General features: G+C 38.9%; 1 protein-coding gene across 3 annotated transcripts in view; it reads right to left on the reverse strand.

Annotated features, from left to right (window-relative positions):
• The window catches only part of NAV3 (neuron navigator 3), a 270,447-nt gene that overhangs the window by 104,957 nt on the left and 148,009 nt on the right, over positions 1-17,481 (reverse strand). For 2 of the 3 annotated variants that reach the window (XM_074902825.1, XM_074902824.1), the window contains exons 10-12: positions 7,328-7,436; positions 6,533-6,916; positions 2,950-3,069 (exon numbers count right to left, since the gene is read on the reverse strand). In XM_074902825.1, the coding sequence (XP_074758926.1) occupies positions 2,950-3,069; positions 6,533-6,916; positions 7,328-7,436 (613 nt within the window). Of the gene's footprint in view, positions 1-2,949; positions 3,070-6,532; positions 6,917-7,327; positions 7,437-12,607; positions 13,140-17,481 lie in introns of those variants that run through there. The other variant, XM_074902826.1, reaches the window with a different exon arrangement.

Below are 17,481 nucleotides of genomic sequence, written 5' to 3' on the forward strand. Positions count from 1 at the left end.
TTCCTGCCTTCACAGAGATGCCAGCAGAGCCCTTTACAACAGAAAGGCCAGGGTAAATCATCTGATTATGAAAAAAGTTCATAATAATGATCCCATAGAGAAAATGTATATGACCTTCATATATCTGCAGGGATGATAGAGAGAAGAATAATCTCATTCATGGAAGTTCATCACACCAGTGGCAAGGAATACCTTGAAGCCCTGACACAAACATAATTTTTTGTTCAGTGTAGAAAAAATAAGATCTAAAATGCTACGTGAGGTAAGATGAAATCTCAGGTACCCATGCTGTTGTAAAGGACCAAAACCTATCCTGACAGACAAAGCAAGATTCTCAACAATCTCTGTATTGCTTTTTCTACCTGATTTCATACTAAAAATGTGACACACATTGTTAAAGATCATCATAAACATTTTTTGTATGCATGTTTGACCTAAAACAGGGGTTTTGTGACACATTTTGGCAAGCCTGCGTTTTGTTATCATCAGAACTCATAAAAATACCTACTTTTTCCAATTCCTAAACAACTTTTTGCTGCTTCAAGGAATAGCATACACTTATGCACAAAAAAAAAAAAAAAAAAAATCTATGTCAACAAAGCATGATTAAGGTCATAAAAATGAAGTACTGGGAGGTAAGAAAATGCCAGTATTGTCTGAACATCAATAATTGAAATCCCTCATGCCTGCGCATTACGATAAAGTTTTTGATTACATGATAGCATATAGTATGTTCCATGACGCCCCATTTAGGGGGTCAAGCAGAGCACAGGAGTCCAGCTATCATTCTTTGTATAAGGGAAAGAAGTCATTACAAAGTAAAATCTACTTCCCATCTGTAGGCTTTAAACTCAAAAATTACTTGGGGTCTTGCTCATGCAGTTTGCTAATGTCAAGAGCAGTTTGCAAATGCACAATGAAGATGCAATATACTGAGATTTTAGTTGTTGAGATCAAATAAATCTTTCCTGAATACATATGAATTTAATTTTTAAAGCCTTGTATCTTGCATAAAATCAGTCAACTTTTCACTCAAGATCCAAAATAATCTCCTAACAAATATGAAGTCACTGCTCCACAACCTGACAAGCGATAGACTCAGAGATGAAAGACTCAGAAACAGCAGTGTAGTTTTTAGCACCACATTTTTAGCCAGTCTGACATAGTTGTATAAACAAACCAAAACAGATTTATATACTGAGAAATGCTAGACAATCTCATTAATTGCGAACTGATGATAGCCTCCCTGTGGTTTCACATGAAAAACATGTATGTACCTGCACACTATGCAGAACAAATTAACACATACATTACTAAATAACACTTCAAAGCAAAACAAACACAAAGTGTATGAGTGGCATCTAGAGCTTGAGGAATACTAAGAAAAAAACTAAAGTTCCTTAATTTGGACGTCTTTTTTTTTTTTTTTTTTCAGGGAAAATGTGCGTGGTTTGAAACCTGGGTGTGAATATTGCATGGTGGGAAGAACTCTAATAACTTCATTCCCAGGTGAAAAAAAGATATAGAGACATACAAAAACGTGGGTGCTAGTGACATTCTCTCTCTTTAATTACATGACTCCCAGCCTCTGTATTTTTCACCCTCTCTCCCACTTTAAGCTTAAGGTTCTTGTTTTCACATACAGAGTTCCACAAGAGTCCCTCCTGCCCACATCTCATTTCTCATTTTCTCCTTCTGTTACTGCCTGCGTTCCATCCAAATTATTTTCTTAAACGCCTACTGTACACTTTCTCTGGTCTTTGCATCGCGTCAGTGCTTGCGTTCCAAAGAACTGAGCCATGTTCATTTGAATTGCTATCTAAAATAGTTTCTTTCTGCAAGGTCAACAAATGTTAATATGTAAGATAAAGCAACTTTCTTTTGTAAGTAACTGGTACTCTAAATAAAATTTATCTTCTTTGTCCTGATGCATTGCATACACTGTTTGACTAATGCAGACTATCACTGACTTGTGTCACATATTTTCACCAGAAAACTGTGAAAAGTAAAAATTACATCATACCTAGGTTAATATCCTAGATCTTTTTCAATTTGCTGGGTTTGTAAAACCAGAGCTACTTTGTGAACCTTTTTTCCCTTTTTTTTCCTTAAAGGAAACTTGATTTTAAAAAGGTGGGACTGAAAGCAATGCCCTAAAACTGAAGACTGCTAAATTTCACAGCTGCTCATTATCTCTATGACTGTCTGACCAAAACCTCAGAGCTGACAGCTCTAATTTCTGCAAAAGTTGGATTATGAATTTTTTATTTCTCAGACATGGAAACAAGCCACCAATATGGATCTACTCTAAGCTCAAGGAAAAGAAACAGGAAACACTTGCCTAACCTGCAGAAGTACTAGTGGGAGCGTATTTTTAGGCTCGCACCCATGTATATACATGTATAGGGCAAGATAGTGTTGCTTCAGTTTCCACACTGCATAGACAAGGGGATATAACCCCACTTCTCTCTTCCCACTGCTCACAGGTACTGCCTTCTGACACCTGCAGAGGGCAAAATGGGTGGAGATCAGGGTTCTGGTTCCTGCCAAATCCAAATGAATGTCCTGACACACTTCGTCAGGCACACACAAGCTCTCTCTCCCTAGAGACCATGTGTATTCTCCCTACACCTATCAATTGACAAGGCACCCTGTAAATGTCATGCCCTGTTTCAGAGATTTAAGACTGCAAGTAAGGTCTGGCCTTCTTAATATTTTCTCTTACATCTTCAACAATAAATTTTTCCTAAATTCCCTTCCCATGTAAGAAGTTTGCTTTTTCCCCACTCATGGTATTTGGTGTATAGTGTGCTCAGAAAGCTGGCAGCCTCAGAAGTTTGCTTTCTTTTGCTATTCCTTATAAATAAAATGGTGATATATTAGCAGGTATGAAGGATGAAAAATATTTGTAAATCTCAGATAGCTTTTTACTTAACAAAGCATTGTTACCTGTCGGCATCCACAGTCACATCATGAACCCCTCTCTGAATAACATCTCGAGAGGCAGCTAGGTCTGGTATTCGGTTCAGACTTCTTGTATATAGGTTGAGTCCTCCATCTGTCATGTACCTGAAAATAAATGTGTGGTCAATCAGTGGCAAATGCAGCCATCTGGCAATGAAGTTTCACTCTAAAGTTAACAAACTGTGGAATTCAAACGTTTAAGGCATGGGTTGTCCTATTAGAATTTAGGCTTATGCTAAATATTCTCACTTTGTGTGCCCATTGCAGGGAGATCAGACATAACCCTATTTTCTAGGATCATTTGCCTTTTTCTGTGATGGCTTACAGGCCAAATTGTTTTACCAAAATATATTTAGACTGAAGCCCTCAAGTATCTTAAAAAAATTTAAGTATGTTTTAAGTATATTTTAAGTACTGCAGTTTTGTCAAAGACTAACACCAGATGCAAGAAGCATAACTCCAGTTAAAAAAGAAAAAAAAAATCCATAGCATCCATCTGAATGGGAACAGAAATTGAGAATCCAAATCAGTAGTCCCTGCTGGGATGCAATTATTCAGACATGAAAGAGATATTCACTGAAGCCCTTATAATGACATTTAAGAATATGTTTCTATCTGTGTTCCTTTTGCTTGATTCCCACCACTTCACATTATAATGAATGACTAATGAATTGAACAGCGAGTATAGTGCTGCTTACTCACTAGAGAACCATTAAAAGTTTCTGAATTTCAAGCAGCAGCAGTAATTTCTGGAATGCCTACCTACAGTTTTAGTTTTCTCTACGAGAGCTCTTGGTGCTTATAACTCAGCAATACCACAAGACTGTCCTTCTCTCAAGATCTGCACATATTTTCTCAAAGGACTTTTCATTAAACTGTCTTCCCTCTTATTAATCTCTTGTTTTTTACATTTCCATATCTCACCATTTTTGGTAACTTTAGCATAGTAACCTAGCACAGAGTTTGCACAAATTTACTTGTGAAGGACCATGCACATGTATGGCACTTAACAAAGAAGTATGCATATACATAAAAAATTCTGGTATACCTTAGGGAACCTACTCAAAGTAAAATTACAGGCTTACTGAAATAAGTGTAGTCCCAATTCTAGGATCATTGCTGAAATGATTTACTGGAGTTCACTCCCTATTCAAATAATCTTTAACACGAGTTCTCCCTGAGCCATGAATGGTGGCACTCAAACCCACCTTTCAGTCAAAGCGTGTGTCCAAGTGCACAAGCATTTAACTTTAATAACTCTACACAGACTCCCAGGCACAAGCCAAGGCACACACACACACACACGGCTGATGCTCCAGATGTTCTGTTGGCCCTCTCCCTGCGGTTCCTTCTGGGAGTTGATTTAATCGAAATCAACTGCCTCAGAGACCCTGCAGCTAATACAGCAGCCCTGGAGCAGGAGCCTCCAGCCCCATAGTTCAGGGTGGGTGAACTCGTGCAGATTGTGAGAACGAAGCTACGGTAGTGTAGCCCTGTGCAGCTACAGTTGGAGACAGCATTTTGTCCTGGGAGTCCTGGGTCTAGATGACGGCTTCCTAAAGTGCATTAAAACACAAAGGGCTGATTTGTTTGTTTTTAACTAAACTCTGAGGTATTTTACACACTGGTAGGATTTGGCCTGCAGTTCAGCAAGGGATTTCTAAAACCTTGGTATCTGGAGTCTGCAGAAGGTAACTTCACATTTCTTTCCAAAGGTAAATTAACAGTCACACTTACACACTAGATTTATCCTTTTATTAAAGAAAAAATTTAGACTTTTTGACAGATTATTTAGGTAGGGGTGAATTATGCAGTGGGTTCCAAGGCTCTGGAACTGCATATTAAATTTAGCTGTGGTTTGAATGCAATCCAGACTATATGGATTTTTTCCTGTATAAGTAAGGCCTGAATGGAGAGACTTTAAAAGTGCAACAGGCCTTCTTCGCACAAATTTCTAATTACTGCTGCATTCCTATCCCCAAGTGTTTAAAGTAATTAAACTGATAATGGAAGAGGCATAAAGGAGATAAGACTTTATACGCCTCAGTAAATCCTGAAGTTTCAGAGCTTATTAACTTGTTTTTAACATTTACCACACCTAAAAATGTTAACTGAGCACATTGCAACTTACTGTCTGTTGAGTCATCCTTATTACAGATGCAAAGAAAAGTCACACAAGATGACTATATTCATCCTCTAATGTGATAAGCTAATTAATACAACTCATCGAGTGCTGCAAAGGATTCCCTTATCTTTTTTTTTTTTTTTTTTAAATAAACCCATGCATCCATCAAAGGCAGCATTTATATTTCCTTTCTGACAAAAGGTCTTCAGACATGAAAATACTACATTTTCCATATGTCTTTTCTCTGTGCTGGCACACATGCATATGGTATCCTACTTGACAGCCACTAATGCTATACTGTGGACAAGCTTGTCAGCAGTGCTCCATTCACAGATCCCTGAGACAGTGCACCAGGGAGATATAGGAATATGCTTGCTTTAAAGTTATGATTTTTCTAGAGATCTATCTTTGGATCGTGCTTGAGGTGAGACACTACTCTAGAGAGAGCTTTGATCAGACTTACATTTGCCCTTAGGAACATATCATATCCAATTTCATCAGCCACCATTCTCTAATCATAGCTATACTTCAAATTGAAAGATTAGACTGACAGCAAGAGTTCTAAATTTATACAGAGTGAAGTAGTGTGGTGTGACGTGGCCATGTACTCTATGGGACTTCTGGTCAACCCAGCATTACCTCAGTCATCAAACAGCCTTGAGATGCCAACAACAGCACTGAACAGTAATTTAAGTATGAGTAGCATAGCTTTTTTTTTTTTTTAATGATGCTTTAGTTCTAACACAGAGAAAAGTATGTAGTGACTTATGTTCCAAGACTGATATAAGAACTGTTAAAGAGTAATTTGAAACACAGGGAGTGCAGTACCCCAAAGTGAATCAACTGATTAAGCGAACAAAAATAAAAATAATTGTCATTCTTCCTCCTGGGTATGCTAGAAGACTAACTGATATATTCTTTTATGAAAAGATTTTCCTACAGCTCAGATGATATGCACAGTTGAAAAACTGCAATAAAGGCCTATCAGACAGACTACACTAGACAATATCTGAAGTGGAAATAGAGAAAGTCAGTGCCGTCAGCAACTGCTTATCATCAGCTGCATTCAATACCATCTCTGCCAGCTCAAATAAAATAAAACATAAAAATACCAAAAGAAGACCCATCCCAGGGCAAGCAGTGCAAAATGATTGTTTACCAGATAAGTAAGAAATTCCGGTAAATAATGAGAAGTACCTGTGCTCTTATCAAAGTGCACAGCAAAGTCATCTTGATGTTAAAGGAGAAGAACTGAATTTGAAGGTAGCTAGGAATATCACTGGCAGTTTAGGGGCTTTTTTTTTTTTTTTTGGCTTTTTTGTATGTATCTTTTTATGTTGCAGCCATAATGCAACTTCCACTTGTGTGCCAGAACTTGTTAGAAAAATCCTATTAAATGTGCCAATCACACATTAGTTCAAATGGGGGAAAAGTGCTACTTACCCACTATTGATGTCATCGGTTCTGAGGCTTTTCCCAAGAATGTCCCCATCACTCATGTAACCACCAACGTCAACTTCAGAGGACATGTCCAAATCACCACTTCCCTTCTCACTCATGTCAATCTGTGAGATATTTCCAAGGCGAGAAACAGCTGCTCGGCGAAGTGGGGTGGTGTACATGAATCGAGAAGGGTCTGTGTGTATGAAGCGGCTTGCACTGCTGCGAGGGTAACCAGCACCCAGGGACGGGGCATCTCCTGCCTGCAGCCGAGGACTGGCCTGCCCTAGCCTCCAAGTCACTGGGGTCGACCGGCTTGTCAAGCTCGGTATGCTTCGCCCGTTCACCTCAGTTGTCACAGTGCTGTCAAAAGTTGTCTCCAATGTGCTGCCAAACAAAATGGAGAAGTCAGTGAACTGTGCTATCTCTGTTCCTGAGAAACAAGGAAAAGCTGGAAGAATGTATATTTTTTTAAAAAGTTCTCTCCTTCTGGGTGATTCTCCATGTGCACATGTGTTTGTGTATAAAATAATCTTATAAAAGATTAAATAACTGAAAATAAATTTTATAGGCTCCTAAGTAGATGTATATGAAACAATAACCAGCTTTGTGAATGATTGTATAAGACACTTTGACAGTAAATGATTTTAAAGTCACATTTAAGTTGTTGAGGCAGTCTAGCAAACAGTAAGGTTAGAGCCATAGTTAATTTTTCCTTGCAAGTCTCTAATTCTTTCAGCAACTAGTAATTCTCTCCTATGGCACAAATTCTTAGCAGCCTACACAAAACCAGTGTACCTGTGGCTTATCTGGGTCCCTCTAAGGCTGGACATAGTTTCTTCCAAATTCTGTCTCAGGTCTGCTATATTCTTTACTGTTCTCATTCTTCTTGTTTCAGGGTCTTCCCCTGGAAGAAAACAGCAAAACCAGAATAAATTTTAATGCACACAGGTGTATAAGGTTGAATAACGTACACACATGTACACATAGCTGAGAACACACGCATATGATTGTAAATAGGCCTGTCCCTTTAATCTTTTAAAAAATAAAACCTCATACTTTCAGTAATAAAACAGACATATAAATAACATGTGACATTTAAAAAAATCCACCAAAAAGAATCCTGTTGAAGTATCCCTGTTAGGGCCCAAATCTACTGAAACTCAGATTTACAGAGTTGGGATTTTTATCCTCCATAATCAAGGCATGATGCAGCCCCAGACCACTTGATACATTACACAGCCCATTTTTCCTCCTTGACATTTTACACAACATGGTGGGAAATAAAGCCACAGTAAATCTGTGTCTGGAAAGAATTGGCATGACTCTTATTTCAAAGTACTCCTTAAGTCAGGCACTTAATAAAGCATCTTTCCTGAACTCTAATGGTTTCCTGAAGGAGGAGACTATTCTTCAGATGAGATTAAAAAAATATTCTTCTTGGGATAAAAATGTGAACACTCTAAGGACATGGGCCATTTATACAATTATGGATTTTAACAGCCTTCAAGGATCCATTGTGAAAAGGTAGTCTGGTATCTTGAATACTTAAGTCCTCAAAACTTCCCCTGGAATATCCTGAATAATATTTACTTCACATGATTAAAAAAAAAAAACAAACGGAAGGAAAAAAATATTATGTGTTCCAAAAGGAAAACATAATAAGCCTCAAAGCAACCTCCAGCAGTCATATATGAAGAAATAAAAAAGCATGATTTCTAGGATACTCATATATCAAGGAATTTTAGTTTGTTTTTCTTTTGGAGAATAAGAGAATTTCAAAACAAATTCTATGACAAAAATCACTGATTAGATCAAGGCTGGCGTTCTGCTTCTGGCTGTGTCCTGTATATGTTGCTTGAAAGAAAGTTGGCAAGAAGCATCATTACTCTAGTTGTGCGTACAATGCTAAATGTGAAGTGCAAATAATTTATTTCTGACTCTATCAATGATAATTTTCATATCATACCTCATTTTGTTAAGTTAATTTTACTCCTCATTCTGGATATGTTACCATCAATAACAATGTGCAACCACTAAGATTAATATTTAACTCTAGATTTCAGCACTCTCATACAGAACAAGCTTTTAATCTGATTTTGGAATCCTCATGACATGGGAAACGGTTTCATCTTTGAATACATCTAACAGGCAGTAGTCTGGTGAATTTAAACTCAACAGCATACAAAAATCAAGATCAGAAATGCAAGCAGAGGCAAAATACCATATAGCACTATAATATTTCACATTTGTAAAATGTAAAATACACATGCAGATATAAATCTTCAAGTTCCTGTATTTCTCATTCTGTTGCCTCCTTTCTGCCCCCCAGGTTTGTGTGTGAGTTTATACAAGATATAAATTCAACAATGTTGATGTCTCTGAGAAAAAGCATGGTGTGCCATCTAAGTGATAAAACAGGTAGGATAAGTTTGAGAAGAAGGGAAAAGAAAAAAACCCAAACAGATGGTATCCTCTGAAGAGTAGGTAAAATGGGAAAAAAGGGAGGAGGAGATCTTAATGTAGAGCTTGCAAAAAAACTTGCACAGGACAGAGAACTGGGAAATACTCAACGTGGGGACAGAAGCATGACATTTCATACATTTATTTCTTCCCTGATAGGCAAGTGATACATGCCACTAGCTAACGTACCCTGCAGTTGTGGCTCGGTGTTAAGCTAGCCTTCACAGCAATGCCAGTTTGAGGATTTCCCATATACTCTGCCCTAGCTGTCTTCCGACCTCTTTTCTGCAGCCAAACAGTCCAGAAACTTGTTCACTTGTTTGTTTTATCATTCAAACTAAATTCTTTAGTGGTTTAATGATGAACAGTCCATAAAACTCTGGATTGGCATGATGGAACTAACAATGGGGTCAACACCCAAACAGGGTGGAGACAAGAAGTGGGAATAGAGGCCCAGCACTGCTGCCAAACTCTCTATCTTCTCAAGCCACGCTCTAAGGGCATGTCCATTCACAGAATTTTGCTCCATAAAATAAACTACCCGTGTCCTAATATTCACACTCAGATTGAAATGACCACAACTACTCCTGTGTTTCAAGCTGGATGTATTCAGTCAAGCACCTTGCAGATCAGTGTACCCATGGATCCCATCCAACATTTGCAGAGGTTTCTGCACCATCTCGGATATTCCTGTGAGGCAAAAGGGTTCATGCCAAGGTTAGGCTGGAGACCATTAAGAACTGTCAGATTGAACCTGCTGTTGAAGGCCCAGACAGTTCCCATGCAGACTGTCCATGCCTGCCTCTAGGCAGTTGCCTATGGTGCACTCAGTTCTACGCTGTCACTGCCCTTTGCTTTCCCCCCTCTGTCAAGTGTACCCAAATTCACTTCCAGAAACATGTTATACTCCTGCCACAACACCTATATTGGGGAGACCCAAGACCTCTTTGTTACCTACCTTGCCTCAAACCAGAGGTGAAACGGTAGGTTGTTGGTATAAGACAATTTTCTGTTATAGACAGAAAGGCAAATTCCAGGGTGTAAGCACACAGCATTAAAGGCAAAGTAATAAGTCACATTTATTTGAGGAACTGAATATAATTACCTTTGCCCTTTCATTACTTGTTTATCCTTGTCAGTTGTCCTTTGCTATATGTTAACACTGCAAATTCTTGCAGCAAAAATGACAGCAACTGTCTTTTTTAATATATAGTATGGTAAATAGCATAACAAAGCCTCAAGGCATAACTGCAATACAAAGGAAAGGTACATATATATGGCAAACTGCCAAAATATGTTTCCACAGAGGGGAATATTTCACTTTCAGATAAGTTATACCATAAAAGTGGTGTTATTCTATTCTGAAAAGGAAAAAAAAAAAAAAAGGATTTAATTTCTTTTCATCTCTCAGTGATGCAAAGGGTAATTTCAAAACCTTTCCACCATTTTTTTCTAAAAAAAGTTACAACTCAATTTTATGATCTTAAAGTACTAAATAGTACTGTACAGAAAATCCTCATAAATGTAACTATGAAGTATTTTTAAAATAACTGTTTTTTCTTTCTATCCTTCTCTTAAGGCCTTATCAATGGGTGAACAAGTCAGAAAGTATAACCATTTGAACACAATGATTGAGAAATTTTCTGCACTGAGTGCAAGATCCTCAGACCTAACTTGCATCTGAAATTTTCAGGACAGCCCTGTGGCTTCCCATCTACACCAAGCCTTCTTCTGTAAAGAGGACCATAGGGATGGTGATATGTGGTTTTCTTCTGAAAGCTAGCTGCACTGTGTCTGCTAGAAGAGACACTACGGTGCTTATTGCAGCAGTATTGGGACACATCATATGGGTTCAAAAGGAGCCCAGACTCCCTCAGGCACTTTGTTGCTTATTACTATGGCCCACAGCCATCATAGAGTCTATCCATATTTGCATGACCTAACTTATCAGAAATGCTCCCTGGCTTGTTATCTCAAGCAATTCTGTTTTGTATGCTGAAGAAAAGCCATCCTATTTCATACATGGAGAGGCTGGGATAAGACTAAAACCAGGGCACCCTGAAACCTTCTGTCAAAATTCTGTTCCTCTTACAAGAAATTCTGATGTAAATATTTTACTGACCCCATGAAATATAATCTGCTCAAATCACTTGTAGCTTCATCACTTATGTTAAACATGAATATTCTAAAAGATTATGCCCAAATTCTTGCCTATAAACAGTGAACCATTACAGATACTCTCAAGTTCCTAGAGAACACATTCATTTCTTCCACTGTGTGAGATACATACACAGGAAATCAAAATAAACATTTTACAGAGATCACTAAATACCTACGTTAAACTTTTACATTCACATTTCTGAAGCTCACCCATAATTGCACGTTTAATAATGCTGTTCATAATCATTTCAGTACTTCTGTACATGTAATTACAGCCCAAAGCAGATAATTGTAAAAATAATAATTCCATTAATTGTCTGATTTTCATAAAAGGATTTACAAATAATAAGCAGGTCCCCAGAGAATTGCCCACTCTTAAATATTAACTCCATTCACAAAGGAAAGTATAGCTTTTACTCTGCAGGTGGGGAAACTGAGGCTCACAAGGGAACAGGGATTTGCTCAGCGGCATGCAGCTGAAGAAGAGCAGGGGAATGTGGAGAGCTCAGCTCCCATTGCTAAGAAGCCTCTAGTCTCTAGGAAAAACCCCTTTTAGCATACTGCTATAGTCTAATAATAAAAGGAATGCATAAAAAGAGAATTCTTGGGGGTTTTGTTATTTTTAAATTATAGCTTTTTACATTACATAGAAAGCAAAAAATTTTATCCTGAATGCTTAAACACAATCAGGGATAATATATCCACCAGCAAAGAAGCTCCAGGCTAGACAAATGCTATATATGACCTTGGAAAAGCAAGCAGCCACTTCAACAATTTGACTGGCTGAAGAACAAAGCTTTGGAAACGAACACTTTAAGCACTCATAAAGGGCTGAGAGATGAAAAGTAAAGCCAGTAACACAGAAGCCTTTTGAAGCACCTATGGATATGGACTTCAAATGCTCACTGGCATGCACTGATATAACAAAACTGGTTATTTAAACTAAACTGAAACCCTGGTACTCACAATTCTGTGTATAGGTGTGAAATTATGAGCAGGGGAGAAGGGGGAAGCAATACTGGAGGGACAATTTGTAGGTAGGCCGAAACAGTTTCTATCTAAAACAAACCTTGGATTCAAGATTTCAGTTTTAAATTCATGAGAACAAATGTCATGAAAGTTAAATTATTTATGAGTAAACTAGAAGCACTTAAATGTTTCACTTTATTTTTTCAAACAGCTAAGCAAACTATGCCGAATTATTCACAGGCTGTTGCTGCCCATGCACTCATCAAAAGTGATGTAGACATTTGTCCTCATTTCATACAGTCTTTAGAGGTAAGAGTAAGCAAACAAGGAATAAAGGGTTAGACCTTATTTTTGCATACTATTGCCAATAAACCCAGTTCTGTCTTCTGAAATCACTATTAAGATCAAAAATCTGCTTCTTGCAGATATGTGCTAACGCTTGGGTCTCCTCCTGCCCTTCCTGATGTCAAGCCAAAGTTAACTTACCTAAGATATCAGTATAAAGGACCTGTTCTAGGTCTCCCAGCATTGTTATTATGACATCCTCATCCAGATGTGCAGTTCCTTCACGCAAGCAGCCTTCCTCCTCCTCCTCTGCCCAGTTCCTGCTGGGGAAATGCGATGTGCAGGATGCATTTTCATCATCTGATTTTCCCCTCTCCTCATTGTCAGTCTCAAAGCCTTCACCTGTATCCTGGTCTCCCGACCTCCTGCTTCCAGCAGGTAGTATTGCCTGAAACGTTTGGGGTGAGGTGAGACTGGAGTGGCAGAGAGAGTGCACCGACTGCGAGAATGCCTTGGAAAGGGTACCTCTGCTCCCAGCTTCTGCTTCCCACCGATGGCAACTCTGGCTGGACTTGGAGGCGTTTCCAAACCAGTTCTCCCTGTATGAGTATCGCCTCTTCTCCCCTTCGCTGATGAGTGTCAGATTGGTTAGAGACTTCTGCTTCTGAAGACGAACACACCCTCTTCTAACCTCCTTGCCTTTAAATACTGACAGTTCAGCAGATCGCTGCATCTTTCCGACTAGGGTTTCACCTCAGTTAGACTTCATATTTCTGTGATGGACAGCAGTTCAGTTCTCCTGAGAGGTCTGGGAGGTGACCCCTCCAGCACCGCACGCTGCATATAGCAGGTAGCACATACTTGCACTCACAATGAAAAGCACAGCTCCAACATGCAGTGTACGTATTGTAAATGACTAGACAGGCACAGTCATTTTTAAAATTACACTGCTGTCTCTGCTAAGCCACTTCTCTCCCGTCACATTAATCTGCAGTACTTACAGTAATTTTCACTTAGATTTCTCTCAAGCAGAAGAGTTGATCAAACACTCTGCTCCAGCACAGAAGTAATCCCCAAAGCCAACTGTGTTTTCCTCTCTCCATCCAATCACTGGTCTCATCCGAGCGGTGGGCCTGCATCTCTGTCTACAGCTGCTGCCTTCTGAAATCCAAAGTAGGCACAAGTGCTGTCTCAGGCTTTCCCCTCCCTCCTCACCAGATCATGACTGATGCCGGTGCATGGCTCTTCACTTTAGATGGGCTGACACAGAACTGCGAGTACAGTCTCCACGTCAGAGCTCAATAAAGAGCCAAAATTAACCACTGAAGCAAAGCAAGCTCTGCACAAGCCTCCTTACATTTTAGTATTCAACCTGCATTCCCAGATATATGACTCTTCTCTGCTACTGCAGTGAATGCTGCTGGCTGCCATGGCAGCAAACATCCTGGTGAATTAAAACGGAGACACAGAAGCCTCTGCCCAGTTTACAGTGCCACAGGTTTCAAGACACAGCTTCACCTGAATGGGATGCTACAGTAACAGACCTAGCTCACAGTCATGTCCTATTTTTCTCCCCGAAAGGTAAGGATGACAAACTATTTCTTCCATATCACTGCTACTCCCTGTGCAGGAAGCCAGAAGCAGATTTACAAATGGACCTTCAGTCTTGCAATTTCTGCTCTAAATGAAAAAATACAATTTAAGATCGTAAAGAAGCTAAAAAATGGAACACAACAGTGCCTACATGGTAAGGATTATTAAAGGAAATATTTAATTTCTTTCTCCTTAAAATATACCTTGTTTGCATCTCTCTGAGATTCAGAGGCTAGTATGGAATTAAAAAGCTGTAATACAACATTGTTTCACAATCATTTGAAGAAAAGCTATTAATGGAATAGAAATTTTTTTATAAAGCAACTCAGTATCGTGTCTGAACTAAGTTCAGCAGTTCTAAATGTTGTTCTTAAATACATTATCAAGAGAGAAAGAAGACTTATGTTTAAATATATACCATTTCTCACAGGGAAAAAGATACTAGTCCCAGAAATAATAGACAGATGCACAAAGAACTAGCTGAATTGCATTCTAATTTTTTAGATACAAATGTTTTATCTAGGAGCAATTAATTCCATAAAACATTAAGGAGAAATCTGTAGATATGAAAATCACTGTATAACAATATCCTGCTTTTGTCAGTGTGAAAATATGGTCGTCTCAATTCCCTACCTGAGAAACCTTGACCTGAGAAACCTTTAAAAATGCCACTCTAAGAATTACAGACTGTTTGAAGATTTCCTGTATGAATAAATGGGTGTTAACAGAAGTCTTGTTTTTTGCTGGATCACTTCAGTTTTTAAAGATACACATGGGAGAAACTTCGAAATTTTAAAAGAAGGGTACATTTTTTTCCTAGGTGACTCTTAGAAACACAGAACAAATCTAGAAAAAAAATCAGTAGTCTCAAGCAATGATGATTTTCCATATTACATCACTGACACATTCCTAGAAAGATAGGGTCCACAAAAAGAGGAGATACCACTCCCTCCTTCCTACCTAGCCCACAAAGTCAGACGAGAGAAGAAGAATGCTCTGTCAGCCTGAGTACAAAATCGTCCCAAGTATTAAATGCCCACCACTTCTTCAGCATGGAAGAAAAAGGTAAGACTGCTGTGTTTACTCCCAGGGTCTGCCAGTTGCAGTGGCATATGGGCCCTTAAAAGGTTTTTATGAATCTGCTGGTGCTGAGGAAGCAGAACTCCAGCACTGCCTGTGTGCTCCTGCATCGGTACATGCTGCCAGCATGGTGTGGCTGCAGCAGCCTGTTCAGCATGGCTGAGGAAGCTGTTGAGGTTGTTAGAAAGGCTTCACAGGGCTGTATTTACAACAGGGAATTTGTAAAAAGAAGGTCAGTCTCACTCTTTTTCCACTCAGTGGTTTTAAAATCTCAGCATATACTCAAATTGGTAGATTATTCTATGTTGCTATGTTTCAAATTAATAGGAAGGGCAATGATACGGCCCAATGCAGCGCTGCTGTGCAGTGGGATCACAAGAACAGGACATTTTCCTACCATAAACAGCAAGGCTGATTCTCCCCTCAATAACCCAAATAAATGAATGGTAACTTCCTCACCTGCCCTTTCATGCCCGAACAGCTATGGTCAGTGGCTTGTCTCCACGGTCAGCTATAGTCAGGTATGGACCTGCTCTGCCTCCACACCAAGCTCATGGCATGCGTGCCTGGTCATATGTGGCAGTCATTACTGCCATGCTCTATCTGGTCTCAGTAAGCCCTGCGGTCAGGCCTAAGCATTGCTGTGCTAGGGAAGCAATGCATGGTGGGGCCACTCAGCTCTGAGCTGGAACAGACCAAATACTGCCAGAACTGGCCGGGTACATTTAGTCCTCTTTCCAGCTTAGAGCAGGAAAACTTATGGCAGGGGATGAAAACTCTTCACTCAATGAGCCATGCCAAACCTCATGTATGGTGTTAGCAATAGGTGCCACACCACTCCAGGCTAGAAGGGGTCTCTGGCAGGGACACAGCTGCGTCCTGGGCAACCCAGTGGGTCTCAGTGTCTGTGCTGACCTGTTTCTTCTCCCACCTGAGCTATTCACTGCAGCCCAGCTCCAGCATGACACAGGTCACGGACCACTATCCAGACATGGGAATGACACCTGAACTGTGTGGGAGCCACATAAGGGTAGCTGGCAGCTCCACCATCCACCTGTCTCAGGTCCTTTTCTATATACATTAAAAATACATTGAGTCAAATACTGGGATAGGGAGGTACTGAGGTTAATCACACAACCTTCATGTGTGCAAACACTAACACTACAGCCCTTAATTACTGGGTTATATAAATTTTTCTCCCCTTAATCCCATTGCCTCACTTGGTAGACATGCCATCATTATCATCCTCAGATACAGTAGATACATATGTACATCTTGGACTCAGCAGAAAGAATACTGAATTGACCCTTCCATTTTACCACATCTCTCTGCAGGGTGTTATTTGACAAAACATAACATTGCAATGTGGAAAATTCACAGATTTATGGAAAAATACTTTTGTAAAGCTCATCCCTCCATTTTAAAATTATGAAATATAGCAACAAGAAAATACATCTTTCTAAACCATGAAGACAGTATAGGAGACCAGAGGACAGAAAATATCATGACAGAGCATTACTGCGCAATTACCTTGCAATTCAACGTCTTCCCCACTCACCACATAGGAATATGTTTAAATCAAGAACAGCACAGGGAACTTCCCCAACCCGTCACAGTCAGTGTAATGTATTATCTTATTTTTACTCTCTTTCATAAAAGGAATTATAAAAATGATTTAGAGGACTAATAATCTAGGGACAAATTTTGCTGTCAGATAAGACCTTCTTTGAAGTCTCTGGATAGTTTGGAGCCTTACAAATGAATTATGCAATAGATCTGCAAATGCATAAGATTAAGAATCTCTGCAGCCAAGCTTACTTGAAAAAAAAATTTGTAAACTATTTCCACACCTACTAATTAACTATTTCTTTCAGAGAAAAAAAATGAAGCACAGCAAAAATAAAAGCTTGAAAATTTGATGGTTTTATGCTAATTCTGCCATTGATATTGCACTATAACTCTTAAAATTACTCTTTAATTTCTGCTTCATCCCTCAGATTCTTTATAATTAGTCAACATTTGTAAATTCATTAATATTATTTAACCAAACACTGCATTAAGCAATTTGAACATATAAACACCTGTTAAAGCCAAACACTATCACTGATTTAATAAAAGAATACTTTGTAGTTACTGATATGTACAGTTTACAATGGATTATTAAATAATTAACTTACATCCTTCTCCAATAAACTTGCAGCAGAGACTGACAAATGTCACAGCTACTACAAGTAGAAATACTGGGTAAGAAAGTCTGAACAACATATTCCTAGTTATACCATGAAAAACGTAAGTCAAACTGGATTACTTTATTAGCTTTTCTTTTCATTCTTGTTTTAAAATCCTGTCTATAAAGTTATACTCCAGTTTTGCAGAAACATAGATATTGAGTAGTCTTGTTG

This window comes from Athene noctua, chromosome 3 (genome assembly GCF_965140245.1).
Source record: "Athene noctua chromosome 3, bAthNoc1.hap1.1, whole genome shotgun sequence".
NCBI classification, from domain to species: domain Eukaryota; kingdom Metazoa; phylum Chordata; class Aves; order Strigiformes; family Strigidae; genus Athene; species Athene noctua.